Raw genomic sequence first — 18,552 nt, forward strand, 5'->3', positions numbered from 1 at the left:
TAAAAGTCTTTGTAAAAGTTACATTGGAACAAGAAAGTTAGGGCAAAGTTCACATTAGTTTAATTGGCTTATAGACATAACCTAGGACAGCAGCGATGCAAAGTCCGAGGCATGTGCAAGGCACCCACGTGGGTGACATATCGGAGAGAAGATAACACGGAGTGCAAAAAGCTTAGGTACCGTCAGCAATCAGTGACGTAGTAGGGAGAGCAGCCATGAGTGATATAAAAGATTTGGCGGGACTTTTTTCTTGGTTCGTGCCTCTCTCCCCTTGGTTTTGGGTTCCAGTAGTAGTCATTCGTGTGGATGGGAAGAAGGATGGTCAACGATGGCCACGCAGTCAGGTAATGGTCTAGTCCAGGCATAGCAGTGGCACAGCTAAACAGCCAGTGAATACTGCAGCTTTATGCAGAACCACGTGCACCCATCTGTCAGAGTAGTATCGCAATCATCAACACAGGAGTGATTCATGAATGTAATCACCAGTTGGCAAAATCGGAGGACAACAGGTAGCAGATCGAGGAAACTAGCCGAGAGGAGTCAGCAAAGATTGATCGAGAGGAAATTCCTGCTTAGTCCCACTTGGTCGGTAACGTAAAACCTTTTACTTGTCCACTGAACTGTGAACAGAGCTAGGAAGAGTTAATGTGCTAATGTAATAAGTGATAGGACTTGCCAATATATGACAGGACTCTAGTACTTTAACCTGTGGTAAATTGTTGTAATTCTAAAAGTATATTCAGATATTGTCTTTGAATCATTTTCGGTGTGTCATAATCTAATCTTTGGATATTGAGTAGTTATTCACTTGCATAGCTGTGATAAGTGAACGAGAATAGGACAATTTGATTTGCTGAAGTCTTTTAGTGTAACGCTTTAATTGTAATTAGATCTTGTCTGATAGATTGGCGTTACCTGAAGGAACAAAATTTTTATGTTTAGAATAACTTTGATTACTATGTACAATACCTTAGAATGAATAAACATTCTTGTTTTCTTTACCTAAGTAATACACTGCTTGCTTAAATTAGAACCTGAATAAAAAAAAATTTCAAGCATGGGGGGGGGGGGGGTACGACTGCTAATTGAAGAAAGTAATTTAAGGACTTGTTGATTACTAGATTCCAAGATCGTGTGACAATCTGCGTGTTAACTCTCTGAGAAGGACATTTCTCTTGTATAGGAATTAGAATGGTGCAGCTTCAAAAAATAAATTTTTCTTGATTCTGAAAATGAGTTAACTCCAGAATTCCAACCAAGGAAAATTGGCCCTAAACTAAGGCAATCTCTTTGTTTGTGGGATTTGCACACATGATCTATTGGAATGGTAGGCCACTGAAGGAACAGATTTTAGCTAAGATACAATACTAAGTAAAGGAATGAGAGATAATATCAAAACAAGTGTATAACAAGATAGTAATTAAGATAATAAAACATAAAATAAATAAATATCACTTAAGAGAAAGAAAAGATATAACACATACCAGCTCCGCATCATCCGCAAACAACTGAATATCCCCTTGCAATCCACGGACAATGTCACTGATATAAAAGTTAAACAATATAGGTCCCAGTACTGAGCCCTGTGGAATCCCACTTGTAACCTTCTGCCTCTTTGATATTGCTCCACCATACACAACTCTCTGATACCTATCGGACAGCCAATTCTCAATCTAGTTGACCAATCTGACATCCAGACCCATGTGCTACAACTTGAATATCAGCTTATCATGTGGCACCCTGTCAAATGCCTTTGCTAAGTCTACGAAATTGGCAGTATATGCCTTTCCCTCATCTAATGCTCTTGTAACTTTATTATAAAAGGCTAGCATATATATTGCTAAAACAAGGGTGCCCCTTCACAAATCCATGTTGACTTTCACAAATCACATAACCCTAATCTGCCCAATGCTGTATAAGGTCCCTCACTACTTTCTCCAAGATCTTACTAACTACTGATGACACACAAATTGGCCTATAATTAGACACTTCCAGTCTGCTACCGCCCTTACGCAATGGCACTATCTTACCTTCCTTCCATTCCATGGGCATCTTTCCTGCAGCCAGACCTTCATTGAAAAGCCGGGTCAAAGGCACTGTCAGTTCCCTAGCACATTCTCTCAAAACTCGTGGTGAAATACCATCCAGTCCCACAGCTTTACTAACATCCAGAGTACTCAGTATTTGGAACACACTCTCCTCCTGCACCTCTAAACCTCGAACCTGCCCTATCCCTCAAGTATCACGTAGCAAAAAGGAAATGGAGTTCATACATCTTCTACGAGATAATTACTTGAAACAGCACATAACTGAAGGGACACGTGGTGTGAGAGTGTTGGACCTAGTTATTGGTTCAGAGGATATATGCATAAATAAGGTGTCCTCGTTACCTCCAATTGGTGAAAGTGATCATGTGGTATTGACTTGGGAGGTTGCAAAATCTGTGGATTTTTCTGTTAAGAAGGGGTGTCTACGGAACTACAGGTTAGGCAATTATAACAAGCTTCGGATTGAGCTTGCAGCCATCCCATGGCAGAACATATTGCAGGGGAAAGATGTTAGCAATGCATGGGATAAAATCAATGGGTATCTGAGGAAAGCAATATCAGATTGTGTCCCCATGGTCAGGAAGTCAAACAAAGCAGGATGGATGAGCAGTAGCATCAAGCTTGACCTGCAAAAAAAAGAAAATGTTATAGAGAATTTACAAGGAGAAAGGCGATCAGTACATCCATGCGCAGTACAAGGCTCAAGCTAGGAAGGTTACCAGCATAGTAAGAAAATCTAAATCAGATTATGAGAAGATCTTAGCCAAATCAATCAAAGGTAATCACAAAGAGTTCTTTCGCTAAGTGGCAAGTAAAAGGAAGAATGACTTCTGAAGGATAACTTTGGTGGGTGCTGATGGTATTGATGTGACAAAATCAGATGTAATAGTCGAGTTACTGAGTGATCACTTTTCAAAAGTCTATCACCCAAGTGAGGATATCTCTGTACCTGTAGCAATAACTAATGTGAAAATTGAAGCTAAGAAATCAGAGGTATTTAATATATTGCAAAATTTAAATGCAAACACTGCTGTAGGCTAAGATGAAATATCTGCTCGGGTGTTGCATTAATGTGCAAATGAATTGTCAACCCATCTTACTTGGATATTTAATTTAAGTTTGAACTCTGGTATAGTCCCTAGGGAGTGGAAGTTAGGCAAAGTGGTTCCTTTGCATAAGGGTGGCTCTAAAACTGCGGTAGTTAATTACAGACCAATCACCATCTCAGGAGTAGTGGTAAAAGTATTGGAAAAGTTGGTTAAAGACAAAATTCAAGAATGGGTGGATCAGGATATGATACTCTATAGAGGCCAACATGGTTTTGTTAAAGGTAGATCCTGCCTTAGCAATTTATTAACTTTTCATAATAGAATGACATCTGAGTTGGACAAAGGAACTGGCTACACAGTGGTACATCTGGATTTTGCTAAGGCTTTTGACAGGATATCCTATGGAACACTGTTACGCAAATTATAGCAGATGGGAATGGATACTAAATTGGTGATATGGATAGGAGAATGGCTCAGGGAGAGATACCAGAAGGTGATGTATGGAGAAGCAGAGTCCAGGACGAGGCAGGTGACCAGTGGTGTGCCTCAGGGCTCTGTGCTTGGGCCATTGTTGTTTAATTAGTATATAAATGATATAGGAAATGGCTTACAGGCATACAGACAGGAATACATATCCATATTTGAAGTAGAAAAAGTCATCAAAGGCTTGACATGTGGAAAGTCAGCAGGAGTAGATAATATTCAACAAGAAACGATGAAGTATGGTGGTATAAAAGTCTTACAGTGGCTGCACTGCATAGTTCAGAAGGCCTGGACACAGGGGAGGGACGAATTCCCGATGATTGGAGTAGATCTCTAATAGTACCCATATATAAAAAGAGAAATAAAACTGAATGTGAGAATTAGAGAGGTTTCCCTACTGAGTGTTCCTGGTAAGATTTATGCAAGTATACTTGAGAAACGGTTGAGAAGAATTGTGGAAGAAAAGTTTGGTGAAGAACAAGCTAGATTCAGGCCAAATAGAGGCTGTCAGGATCAGATATTCACTTTATGACAAATAGTTGAGAAGTCATTGGAATATAACAAAGATCTGTATTTAAGTTTTGTCGATCTGGAAAAGGCATATGACAATGTGCCAAGAGAAAAGCTATTCAATACGCCAGTTATCAATGGGGCATTATATCAAGCAATACTTAGTCTTTATTTGAGTTGCAAGTCAGCAGTTAGAATTGAAGTAAGTACAGGAAGACGGTTTAATGATAAATATGGTGTGAGACAAGGATGTACATTATCCCCTCTGTTATTCATTATCTATATGGATCACATTATGAAGGAAAGTGGTATTAAACATGATATCAAAATAGGAGATGTTAATGTCAGCGTCTTGCTTTATGCAGATGATGTTATACTTCTAAATAAATCCGTTACAAGTCTGCAAGCCTCTCTGACTAAATTGAATAACTGTTGTAATAGATATGGTATGAAAGTCAGCAATAAAAAGACAAAGACAATGAAAATAGGTAGAATCGTTGAAAATGTCAACTGCGTTGTGAATGGAGAACCTGTGGAACAAGTAAAACATTTCAGCTACTTAGGCACAATTCTTAGTGAAGATGGTAAATTAAATAGGGAAATAGACAACAGAATCAACAAAGCTGGTATGGTAGGAAGTCAATTGAATAAATTCATATGGAATAAGAGAGAAATTAGTCAGAACACTAAATTAGCTGTATACAAGACAGTGTTCAAACCAGTTCTAACTTATGGATCTGAGAGCTGGGTCAGAAGTAAAACACTTGACCAAAGACTAGAGACCGCAGATATGAGAGTCCTGAGAAAGATTATAGCTGTGAACAGATAGTATCAATGGCAATATCATATTAAAAACGAGGATATTTGGAAAGAACTTGACATTGTCAGCATCCAGGAATGCATCAGCAGAGCTAATCTCAGGTGGTATGGTCACTTAAACAGAATGGGCAAGGAAAGATTAGCAAAACAAGTGTTCTCTGCCAGGTTGGTAGGAAAACAACTCAGAGGAAGACCAAGATATAGGTGGATTGATACGGTACAAAGTTCCTTAGACGATAGAAATATAAGATCTGATAATGTTGGAGTCTTGGCAAGTAACAGACTGATTTGGAGGAAAATTGTAGATAGGAAGTTAGTATTGATGTACATTTACATGTAGTACTATCATATCCTGTAACCCCTTGAGGGTAAATGGCAGGAATTTGATGATGATGATGATGATGATGATTATTTTTTTTGCAAAACTAGTTGAATTTCAGTATTTCGTTTCTGTCTCGTCAGAAAGCCATGCCATTGTTCCTTTTATGTTAAATAAATTTCTAATAGATTTTTTGTTTTTGCTTTTCTAAGAGTTCTTGATACTGCATTTATGTTTGCTGCTGTACTAGTGATGTCAGCTTTTTTTCTCGGAAAGTCAGGTTGCAACATCGACAATTTATCGCCGACAAAGGTGAGATTTTTGAGTATATCGGTCGGTGATGAGGTGGCAAATGCAATGTCATTTTCTAATTACCCCAAAAATATTCAAATTGTCCCCCCCCATGGGGAATATGCCCCACGTTGGGAAACACTGAGTCAAGGTTATCATGGATGCGAAGTGCATATTAAAATTGTAATACTATTGATATTACATTGAAATATATGATGGATACGAAGTATATGAGGATGCTTATTTGATCCATAATGGTCAGTAAGGTGGTTAAACAAGAATGTAACTTCTTCCATTTTGAATTTAATTTATAACCAAATGAAAAAACTTTGCACAATTAGCTCTAATTCAGAGTATTTTAACAATAAGGTGTTATCCCTTTTTACTACTTGTATATGGGAAATATATGATTTCTACATTACTTCAACTTTGGTATATCTTCTAGGTCTAGTTCCTACTGTATTATTTAATAATGTTTGTCTTTGGGCTTGCTTGCTTCCCGAGGAATAGAGCAGTTCTACTTGGTGGTAGAGCTTTGCATGTCACGGAGCGGAGCCCCCCACTGAGTTTCCTATCCTGGCAAGATTCAGGTCAGTAGTGATCCTTTAGAGCAGTGGTTCCCAACCTTATTCACTTATGTACCCCTTTTAAACCAATTTCTGTAAATTGTACCCCTTGTTTTTAAAATAGCTGTTTTTAAATACTGACACTTTTGTTCAGTGCTTATCTTAATAGTGGGAATGAGGCCATTTCCACCATTACTGATTATTTTTCATGTACCCATGAACAGCCCAGCATTATACACACCTGAAAGGATGTGTGCTTTGTATTATGGGATATTAAGGCAAATAATGTGAAATTATTTGCCTCTATATACATGTAGTCTAGTTATGAAAATATTTCACATGCAAACATTGTTTGCTTACATTTGAATAAAGGATTAAACAAGAATATGATTTCTTGGCACATTTTAATTTAATTTATAACCAAGTGAAAAAACTTTCTTCTGAAAATGAGAAAAGACTGTGAAATATCTTCTGAGTAGCTTCATAGACAGGAGAAATGATATGATTTAGACATAACAGTTGGTGAAGGAAGTGTAATAGATTAATGCAGAAGCGATTTTTTATAGAGCAAAGTTAAGTAAGGGTAGAACAAAAGGCCATTGCTGGTAGTTATATTATTATTATTATTATTACCACATCTTTGAAGTCCTTTTATCACACACACATCTCATCATACCGTGTCTTAAACACACTCAAACTCCTTGCTGACACCACACTCTCTCAGGCAAGGCATTCCAATCATTCACAACTCTGTACGAAAAAAACCTGCTGCTCACTTCCCTACTCACACCCTCTTTATACAGTTTCCAGGAATGACTTCTGGTTCTCCCCTGATCTCCCACTATTCTCTGTAGAACTTCTCCACCATTGATCTTATAACAATCCCTTACCAAATTACAGGTCTCTATCATATCTCCCCTCTTCCTCCTCTACACCAGACTCTGCAATTTACATCTTCTCAATCATTCCTCATACTCGACATTCCAGAGGTCAGAAACTACCTTAGTCAGTCGCCTTTGGACCCTTTACAACATCTCTTCATCCTTCTGAAAACCCAGTGACCACATCTGGGCACAATAGTCCATGTGCGGCCTAATCAAAGCCTTATACAACGGAACAAGAATCTCCCTACTTCTACACGTCAGTGTTCTCCGTATCATTCCCAGAAGCCTTTGTGTTGTCTTCACAATTTTGGCAATGTGTCCCCTAAATTTTAAATCCTTATCCACTATCACCCCCAGATCTCTTATTTCCTCTACCTCCAACAATATATTCTCACCAAGCATAAATTCTGCATCCCATCTTTGTTTTCCAAATTTTAAAACTTTACATTTTGCAACACTGAACTCACATCCCAATTCCCATGCCCAATCACTCAATTTAATCAAATCTTCTTGTAAAGCCACAACATCTTCACTACTCTTTTTGATTCATCCCAACTTTGCATCATCTGTAAACAACTGAATATCTCCATCCAAATCTTCGCCAATATCATTAATATACAAGTTAAATAATAATGGCCCTAAAACAGACTCCTGAGGCACTCCACTAGTGACTTTCCTTTTCCTGGATATTGCACTCCCCATACACAACTTGTTGATACCTATCAGATAGCCAGTCTCCAATCCAATGCACTAATCTAATATCCAACTCAATCTGCTCTAGTTTGACTGTCAACTTATCATGAGGTACTCTATCAAAAGCTTTTGTGAAATCCAAGTATATTACTGTGTATCCTTCTCCTCTGTCCAAGGAAGCAGTCACTTTATTGTAATAAGTAAGTAGATTACTAAAACATGACCTCCTTTTAGCAAATCCATGCTGTCCATCAAAGATTATACCATTGTTGTCAACCCAACTCTGGATCCTAGTTCTCACAAGTTTCTCCAACAACTTAACCACAACACCTGACACACAGATATAAGGAAAGTGTGAGCAGCAGATTTTTTTGCTTGGAACATGGTTGATGAGTGGAAAGTACTGCATTATGTGCATGTACGTGCATGCGGGCACAAATTAAAGCAGTGAAGAAATTTAAGGCATGATTTGATTAGCATTTTGTTTGATAGGAATTCCCATGACAAATCTTTTGTTCTATTGAGGTTTGGTAATATTGATCATCAGTATAATAATAATATATGCATTTAATAGAGAGTTTCTAAATTTAACAGAAACTCTCTGTTAAATTGGAAAAGACCTGGGTTCAATTTTCGTTGTGAGGTGGAGAATCTTTATATGGGCTTTTTCAGTTGAAAGTGAGTTAACTGATCTCATATGGTGGTAGCAGGTTTTTTCTCTTAGAAACTCGGGTTTTTCATCCTGTGTACAGACAAATCGGCCTTCAAAACACACACAATTTACAGACAAAAAATACTGTTGTTGGTGATTATGGGAGATAGATGGCGTTGATGGTGAAGGAAGTGTCGTAGTATGGTAGCTGGAGAATTAATTAGTAGTGGAGAGGATGAGATGTATTAGCGAATTAGAATAGTGTGCACTCCCTGGAGGTGTCATGTAACAATGATAATAATAATAATAAATTCTTTTTTTTTTTTTTTTCGTAATTTTCAGAAGTTTGTCTAGCACTAAAATTATTTAAAAAAAACAACAACTGAAAATGTACCATTTATGTACAAAAGTTAAATAAGTTAATTTGTAGTTTACTACAAATAATGTTTTTTTTTTAATTTTGCATTAAAACGATAAAGTGTACATATACTTACTTTTGCTATTACATCATCTTTCTCATCCTTCGTGTTGCAACCAAGTTCATTTAAAATCTGCAAAAATTTTAAAATTCTCAAATTGTAATTATTATTAAATTATTATAACATATAATAAGTTATATAATGAATTAAAATAACAATGATTCTGAGGATAAATTTATTGTTATTTCTAATTCATTATACCACTCTGTATAATTATAATATAATAATTTATAATTATAATTTGAGAATTACAGTTGTAATACATAACTGAGAAAATCAAAATCAGTAAGTTCAATTTCAACTATTGCTATATTAATAAAATTGTCTAGCTCAGTTTTGCTTACATGTGTGTATTGTATATATAGAAAATCAACTGCATCTTTAAAATAAGGAACAAATGTGAAAATTCCTATTAAAAAAAAGGGAGTTAGCCAGGGAGATGCCATTTCATCTAAATTATTTACATAGATAATTTTTTTTGTTTGTTTAGGAAACTTTGCAGAAGAACTTCAGCAAATGATCAGTGAATTAAATGAAGAAAGTAAAAAGAAAGGGATTAAATATAAACAAGGCAAAACAAAAATAATGTACAATAAATACATTACCAAAAAGCCAGGGCAAATGGAACGTGAAGAAACTGATATAGTAACCTCTTATGTTTACTGAGGACGAAAAAAAAAAAAAAAAAAAAGATCATAGTAGAGTGACAATAAAGATGAAATTATATGTAGAATTCAACTTGGTTGGATAGCCTTTGAATTACACCATAAAGCACAAGCACTCAAAGGAAACATCTGCCTTAAAAGAAAAATATTCAACAGTTGTATACTTCCTGTCATGACATATGGAGGTGAAACATGAACTATGACTAAAAAATTGACCAACAAGTTGAGAATTATCCAGAGGAAAATGGAAAGTTCATTACTCAGTATTACCATTCTAGAAAGAAAGTGCAATACTTGGATCAGAGCTCAGAGACATTATAACAGCCATTAACATTTTCATTGCCAAGCTGAAAATTGGAATTTCGTGTGGTGGCCAAATTTTTTTAATTTTTTTATTCAGTTAGCGATGTCCACGCGATAACGTGTGATCGGCCGTTTGGTGAGAACTCGCATCACGCGATATCGCTTGATTGGCAATGAACATGTTAAAAGATCCATGGTCAGGTTATACTGCAAGAAGTAACTCACAAAAAAATGCACAAATTTGATATCAAAATGGTATCCTAGAGATAGAAAGAGAGCTACGGGAAGATCGAAGAGACAGTGGGAGGATGAGATTAAAGAGATGGCAGAAACTTAGTGGTATAGAAAGATAGGAAATAGGAATGAATGGAGGACTTCCAGGGAGAGGCCTTTGTCCAGCAGCAGACAGAAAATGATGATGATAATGATGTGTGTGTGTATTATTAAAAACATCTAACCTCCATGGAATCAGAGATATCATGGGAGGTACATACTGTCACACATAAAGCTCATCCAGCTGCATCTTAAACTGATTGAATGTGTCTACATTCACAACACAGTCAAGCAATGCATTCCACTCAACCAATCCCCATGCAAAGAACTTTCTCCTCACTCCTCTGCTTTCACTCTTCTTATACAATTGCCAGGGATAGCCTCTTGTTGTAGCCCCCCCCCTCATTATATGAAACATTTTGCCTACGTTAACCTAGTAACAACTCTTGACTAACTTGTATGTCTCAATCCCCCCCCCCCCAATTCATGAGGCCTTGCAATTTATATTCTTTCAATCTCTCTCTCTTCAAACTCTACATTCCAAAAACCACTTATCATCTTTGTGAATCTTCTCCAGACCTTTCTTAACATATCCTTGTCACAATTAAAAACCAGGTGACCAAATCTGTGCACAATAATCCATATGAGGACTGATCAAGGTCTTATACAATAGTATCATAACTTCTCTATTTCTGCACATCAATATTTTTTTAGAAATATAATCTGTTAAAGTGTCCAAAATAATGAACATATCTGTCCCTTGCACTATCTTAAGTTTAATGCATAGTTTAAAAAGTTTAAGATTAGTACCTTTACTAAGTTAATATAGTACCGCCTTAACTATGCCCACACCGTGTGTTTCAAGATGAATAATACTAAAATATGTATATATCATGGTAATTTTGTGAAATTAATTTTTGTGGAAGTGTAAAGAATAATTAAACAGGCTTCATCATATTTCTGATATGTACCATCAAGGGATGTACAAAATATTATGATAGTACCATCCCTTGATGGTTTACTTTATTACTAACTTCATACTGATAATGTTCTTCAACATTAGTCTGCTATTTATCAAGACTGTCAGATCATAAATTTCAGTCTTCTAAGACATATCTAAATGCATCAATCTACCTAGATCTTGGTCTTGTGTGAGTCTTTGCCCTGACACCAAACACCTATTTTGCTAGCCTTTCTTATTCTGTTCTATATGTTAACTATTGCATACAGTATCACTGCAAACCCATTACCTTTATCCAACTCAACTGCCACTGTATAATCAAATGTGAGCAAGTTACTGAGGCTCAACCTACCCTTTTCAAAGCCATGTTACCCCACATATAGTATCCCATTTTCAATTCTATTCTCTTGACCAACTTCTCCACTACCTTGACTGATCCTGATATGCTGATTGGTTGGTAATTTGCTACATCAGTTTTAGAGCCTCCTTTATGCAATGGAATATTTCCCCCTCTTTCCACTCCATTGGGACAAACCTAGTGCTGAGACAGATTAAGCATGGTCAGAGGTACAGCCAATTCCTTAGCACCTTCTTGTAGAACCTGAGTGGTATACTATCCAATCCCATAGCCATATTCAATCAATTCTGTAATATTCTATGCACCTCCAGTTCATTTACCACAGTTTCCATATAAGCCATTGCCCCTCTTGTTACTGAAATATCGCCACCTGGATGATATACTCTTGCAAAGTGCTGACTTAGTAATTCTATTGTTTCACCTGATTAAGTTACTTTCCTACCATCAGCATTCAATTACAGTCATTCTGCCATGCACACTCTTTCTTTTACTTGCAACATACTGAAAAAACTCTTTCAGATTATCTTTACCTTGCACTGCTAATTTCAATTTGTATTCTGCTTTTTCCTTTCTTACCACACTTAGTTACCTTTCTGGCCTGTGCTCTGTACTGCTCATGTGCCTGATGGTCACCTGTCTCCCTGAATTCCCTCCAGAAATGTTTATTTTTTTTGCAGCTCCATCTTAATGATGGTATTCATCCATTTAACTCCCACCTGATTTATTCTCCTGGCTCCAGGTATGCAGTCTGCTATTAATTAACTCAAACATTTCCTTACCACTTCCCATGCACTACCAACATCTCGCCCTTGCAGTTTCACATGCCATGGTACTGATACAAGCAATCTGCTAAGGTTTACATACTTACCAGCCTTATAATTCCACATATATCCCTCTTAACTGAAAATTCCATACATTTAGTCACTTCCCAGTTAAAGATCATATGACCACTCTCACCACTGTATAAGACCTTTTGTCCAACAAACTAACTACATGCATCCACAAATTTCACATCATGATAAGTGATTCATTATGATTCATGATATGTGGTCTCACAGTAGATCTGTGTTTGGCACACTTTGAAAGCTAAGATATTTAGTTTATAAAAAATTAGAAATATTAGTTCAACATTGTCTTAGATCTAGATTGTATTGTGGTGTTAATTAGATTTAAGTTTCAATTTTATTTAAATATAGTTAATAGAGTTTTTTTTTTCTACATGGTAAGTGACATAGTGTGGCACATAGCACTAATGCAAAGCAGAACAATGGCATTATTGTTTCAAGAATTCAACCTAAGGAACTTCATTCAATGCAATGCCTGCAAGATGTATGCATAACCAAAAGTGAATGAACTTTGGTTTGAAATGCTATTTCAAAATGCACTGAAATAGTTATTGAAATAAGTGCCTGTGTGGCGCAATTGGAAGAATGACAGTACATTGGGGCCTTTGATTGGAAAAGGCCTAAGTTCGATTCCTGTCATGATAGGAGGAACTTTATATAGGTGTTTTTCAATTGAAGGTGAGTTAGCTGATCTCATACGGAAGTAGCAGGGTTTTTTCTCCTAGAAACTCGGGTTTTTCATCCTGCATACAGACAAATCGGCCTTCAGGACAGACGCAACTTCCAGACAAAAAATATTAGTAAATTAAAGATACTAAGAAATTGCATACTTGGTTTAATCCTTTATCCAAGTGTAAGCAAACAAAGTTTGCACCTGAAGTATTTTCAGGACTGGAGCAACTCGTGGTAAAGGTGGTATGACTTCCCATCACTTGCCTTAGTATCCCATAATGCAAAGTACATCTCCTTGCAGACACGTATAATGCTATACATTATGGGAAGGGTCACTACCCAGACCAGTTTCGACCTTTATTGAGATCTCATCAGTGGGAGCCAGACCCAGAGGTAATACTAAGGTTGGATGAGGCCTCAATAAAGGTTGAAACCGGTCTGGTTAGTGACCCTTCCCATAATGTATAGCATTATATGTGTCTGCAAGGAGATGTGCTTTGCATTATGGCATACTAAGGCAGGTGATAGGAAGTCATACCACCTTTACCATGAGTTGCCCCAGTCCTGAAACTACTTCAGGCACAAACTATGTTTGCTTACACTTGGATAAAGGATTAAACTAAGTACATAATTTCTTGGTATTTTTAATTTATAGTTATATAACCAAATGGAAAAACTTTCAACATCCAAAAAATACTAGTAGTGGTGGTGGGTAGTAAATGCCGATGGTGTAGATGATTGTGACGGATGCAAGTGGTGGACACGAAGTGAAGTAGAATACGGTCTGTAGTGTTTTCAGAGAGCTCCCGAAAGCTAAGTATAATTTTGAGTGAAAATTAGAATATAGATTTAAATCATAACGTAATATTGTCTACTTTTGGTAGCTTGTTGTCTCTGTGTGATTTTGGTGTGAATTCCGTTATTTAATTTAGTATTTTAACGATACGTTTCATAGATTTGCACATGGCGGCAATGCAACGTAAGATAATGGCGTCCAAAAATACGACGCCATTGTTCAAAAACTGTAATGTGAGAGAGTTTGTCCAATGTGATGTGTGTGGGATGTATACATTCCCGAAATGAGGCTGGAGTTTGGATTGAAAGTGATAGTGGTGGGAGAATGTGCAGAAAGTGTAAGCAAAGGGAGGAGTTGAAGTACGTGTCAGGTTGTGAGACAGTTATGGTTGAAGAAAGCCAGAATGTGAGTGAAAATAGCGATGTACAAGATGGCAATGAGAGCGGTGATCAAAGAAAGAGTGAAAGCAACTATACAGAGAGAGAGAAAATGGTTTAAATGATAAAAAAAATGAGGAATTATTTGTAGGAAGTGAGATCGCTAGGTTGCGTGCAGTGATACAAAATGCGCAGCGGCAATTAGAGCACCTGCAAAACTCTTTCCAGAGTGATTCCGCTAACATATATAAACAAGTGTTTGAAAGGGAAATAAGCGTAAGAGTGGGAGAGTTTCTGAAACGATGACTCGTTATTAAGAGGAGTGATAGAGAGAGTTTAACTAAATCGTACTTACCGGGTGCAAAATTTAAGGATGTAAGTAAGAGTATTAGAGTGCAAAAACAGAGGGTGAAAGAACTGATAGTTGTGGCGGATACAAATGAATTGAAAGGAGATAAATTTTTTATGAGAGAGGACTTGAAAGTATTGTTAAAGGTAGCGAAAGAAAAGAGTGACAGGGTTAGAATGGCGAGTCTGTTACCGCGGTATGACAGAGAGGAGTTTAGAAGGAGGGCCATAATCGCAAATGACATTATGCGCAGGTTATGCAGACGGTGTGGTGTGGAATTCGTTGACGTGTGGAATGAGTTTGATGGGCAAAAGGATTTATACAAGATGGATGGCCTGCATTTGAATGGTGTGCAGAGACTGGAAAAGGTGTTGCGGAATGAAGTGAAAATGGATGTGCAGAACCAGGGAAACTAGAACTACCAAGGAGGGGGGGGGGGGTGGATATGCAGACATCAGTGAGACAGTTGAGTGTAAGAATGTATATAATCAGGGCCGGCTCTACCAACAGTGCAACACGTGCATTTGCACAGGGCGGCAATTTTTTTGGGGGTGGCAAAATGAAAGCGAATAAAATGAAGATGTGGAATAAATAATAATAATAATAATATTGCGTAAGATTGCAGTTTTTATAATAAGTTGACCAGTGACTTATTATGCCCATGATGCTGTTTCTATTTCCGACAATCCGTCGACCAATGATACTCGCATAATGCTCTTCGGTAATCGAAGCTATGGGAGTCATTCTTCACTTCACTTACTCTCTTTCCCTCTTGCCTCTCCTCTCTATTACTTGCATATGCAACAATGGAGTCTGCAATAAAACTGCATTTAAAAGTTCATTATGCAACATTATATTTCCATCTTGTGCATGTTAACTTACTATGAATTGAATTTCCCACTGTTAGCTGGTGTTAAATTCTGAATGAGAAGAATTATAATATAATAGTATCTCATTCAGAGTTTAACATAATCTGCCATTCCCAAGGCCAATTTTGTTCATCAGAATAAATGTTAAAATATTACCTACTGTTGTGTGTCACTATTTTGTATAATATGTTGTAATATATTTGTAAAAACTTGTAGTTGTTAGTTGTATTAATCATGCTAATTCTTAGTATTGGGTATGCATACATTGTGAACTAAACACGGGAACTTGGAACTTAATCCGATTATATGAATTACTGCCTAAGGCAAGACACGTGTACTAGAAAATGAGTCATATACGAAGTAATTGAAATTTTCACTAGAGTCCTTTTCTTAGAGTAGCGGCCGTCGATACTGTAATATCCAGAACGTTTCACTTGTTTTTGAGCATGTATTAAGGAAAGTTGATTTTGCTCGGTGTTAGTGACTGTTACAGTGATAAGATTTTTTTTAGTTTTATGTAAATTAGTAGTTGGTACAGTGTTTCAACCTCCATTAATTACTAAATAATACCATACTAATAATAATATTTTATTGTAGGGTTTAAAACAATTTTAATATTCAAATAGATTACAATGTCCGATAAAAGAAAAAACTATCAGGTGCAGAATATCGCAAATGGAAACTGGAAAAAGAATGTGATATTCAAAAACATAGCGGGACTTTACTTAAATATCTAAAAACTGAATCAGCTGATGTAGGGCAGGAGGAAATAAATAAATGTACCGAAACCAATGATTCTGAGCTCATGGCAAGTACTTCTAACTCGGATCCCAGTAACATAGACATTGCAAGGAATCTCGAAAATGAGACTGATATGACAATTTCCGAATCTAGAGATTTAAGTGATGAAGCTAGATCCAGCTAGATGGAATCCTTCTTTAAGCGATGCCGAAAGACTGGAAATCGTAAAAAAGGGCCCGCCAGAGAGAAACCAAACAGTGATTTCATTTTTCCGCGCAGCTCTAATGGTAGAAATTTTCATTAAATTTTTACACCAGGGAACTAAGCAATGGAGAACATATTAATCGATCATGGTTAGCGTATTCAAAAGAAAAAGATTCTGTATTTTGTTTCTGCTGTAAGTTGTTTTCCTGTAATATAATGTCATTCACTACTGATGGGTATAATGATTGGGGTCATTTGTATGTGTATCTTAATGAACACGAGAAACCCAAAAACCATCTGGAGTCCCATAAAAAAGTGGATTGAATTATCGTCCAGGCTTAAATTAGAACAGACAATTGATTCAATGCAGCAAAAGTTATTAAATTCAGAAATTCGGCACTGGAGGAGCATAATAGAATGCCTAATTGCTGTTGTCCAGTTCTTGGGTCAACAATGCTTACCATTTCGTGGAACATCTGATAATTTATATGACCCTGATAATGGAAATTTTTTACCGCTTGTTGAACTGATTGCCAGATTTGACAATGCTATGTCTGAACATTTAATGAGAGTAGCTTGTGGTTCGGCCCAACATTATCTTGGGAAAAATATTCAAAATGAATTGATTGCTCTCTTCTCTGGAACTATAAAAAACAAATAATTTCTATGGTTGAGAAAGCTAAATATTACAGCATAGTTGCAGACTGTACTCCCGATGTAAGCCGCATTGAACAATTAACATTAATTGTAAGATTTGTTAATACGGATCCAACTGATATCAGCATTCATGAACATTTTCTTGGTTTCATTCCTGTAGTACTACTACAGGCTCAGCGTTAACCAAATGTATCGTAAGAAAATTATCAGACATGAATATTCCAATCGCAAACATGTGTGGCCAGGGTTATGACAATGGATCGAACATGAAAGGAAAGCATTCAGGAATTCAACAACGCATTAGGGACTTGGACCCAAGAGCTTTTTATATCCCTTGCTGTTCTCATTATCTCAACTTGGTGGTCAATGATGCCGCAATGTCATCTAGAGAAGGGATTTCATTTTTTGAAACAGTTCAGAAATTGTATGTGTTTTTCTCAGCGTCAACGCTGCATTGGGGAATCCTTAAGACACATATTACAATCCTAATGCCCAAGCCATTAAGTATAACTCGCTGGGAATCTAGAATCGACGCTATTCGTCCTTTAAGATACTATAATGAGGAGTTTTATTATGCACTGATAGAAATCGCTGATGATGAGTCAGTAGACAAAATGGCGAGACACGAAGCTGAAACCCTTGCTCTAAAACTTAGAGACTTTAAATTTTTATGTTGTCTGGTTATATGGCACTATGTTTTAAACGAAATTAATGTTGCAAGTAAACTGTTGCAAAGCATAAAGATGGAATTGTCTAGCGCCATAACAACATTGGGTAATGTTCTCAAAAGTCTTAAGAATCTCAGAAATTATAAATCATTTGAAAATTTTCTTGTCGATGCTACAACATTAGCCGAGAAAGTCGAAGCTGATGCTGATTTGAAACCAAGATTCGAAAGTATCAGATTGCGTCAGCAGAAAAAGCAGCATGATTATGAAGCAAGAGATGAACCTATTTTAGATCCCAAAACAAAATTCAAAGCTGAGTTTTTCTTTTTTATTATTGATATTGCAACTAATTTTATTGAAGAAAGGTTCGAGCAATTGGAACATCACATATTTCATTTTTATATAACATCTCTAAATTAAAATCTGAGACGACAAATGAGCTTTTAGACAACTGTAAAAACCTAGAAGCCATTTTAACACATGAAGAAAATAGAGACATCGATGCAATTGAGCTATGTGATGAACTGAAAGTAGTGTCCAAATTAGTACCACCAATTGAAGTTTTTCGTTTTATTGTTGAAAATAACTTTGCTCCAAATGTCGCTGTCGCCCTAAGAATATTACTGACATTGCCTGTGACGGTTGTAAGTGATGAGTGTAGTTTCTCAAAACTGAATCTTATTAAAACTTACTTACGCTCAACAATGGCCGAAACTAGATTGGAAGGCCTTGCCATGATTTCAATTGAACATGAAATCGGTCTGCATAGTCTAATCGAAATTAGACTATGCAGACCTAATTTCTGATTTTGCAAATATGAAAGCAAGAAAAATGTATTTTTAATCAGTAGATACTAAAAACAATATAAATTCTAATTAAAATAATGTGAAAATAGTGCTAAAACTATAATGTGTACATTCTATAGTTAAATGTAACTCAAATGTTCACCATTGTACAAGTGAAGATCATTCCATATATGTAAGTAATAAATTCTTACTACATTTCATTTAATTCTCAATTG

General features: G+C 36.5%; 1 protein-coding gene across 4 annotated transcripts in view; it reads right to left on the bottom strand.

Annotated features, from left to right (window-relative positions):
* LOC150109973 (2-oxoglutarate and iron-dependent oxygenase domain-containing protein 2-like) overlaps nucleotides 1-18,552 on the bottom strand; it is a 202,167-nt gene that overhangs the window by 171,942 nt on the left and 11,673 nt on the right. For all 4 annotated transcript variants that reach the window (XM_090397457.1, XM_090397437.1, XM_090397428.1 and 1 more), the window contains exon 2: nucleotides 8,809-8,865. In XM_090397457.1, the coding sequence (XP_090253583.1) occupies nucleotides 8,809-8,865 (57 nt within the window). The remainder of the gene's footprint in view (nucleotides 1-8,808; nucleotides 8,866-18,552) is intronic.

The sequence above is a fragment of the Typopeltis vanoorti genome, chromosome 1 (assembly GCF_054136105.1).
Source record: "Typopeltis vanoorti isolate ZY-2024b chromosome 1, IOZ_Tvanoo_1.0, whole genome shotgun sequence".
In the NCBI taxonomy this organism is placed as follows: Eukaryota; Metazoa; Arthropoda; class Arachnida; order Uropygi; family Thelyphonidae; genus Typopeltis; species Typopeltis vanoorti.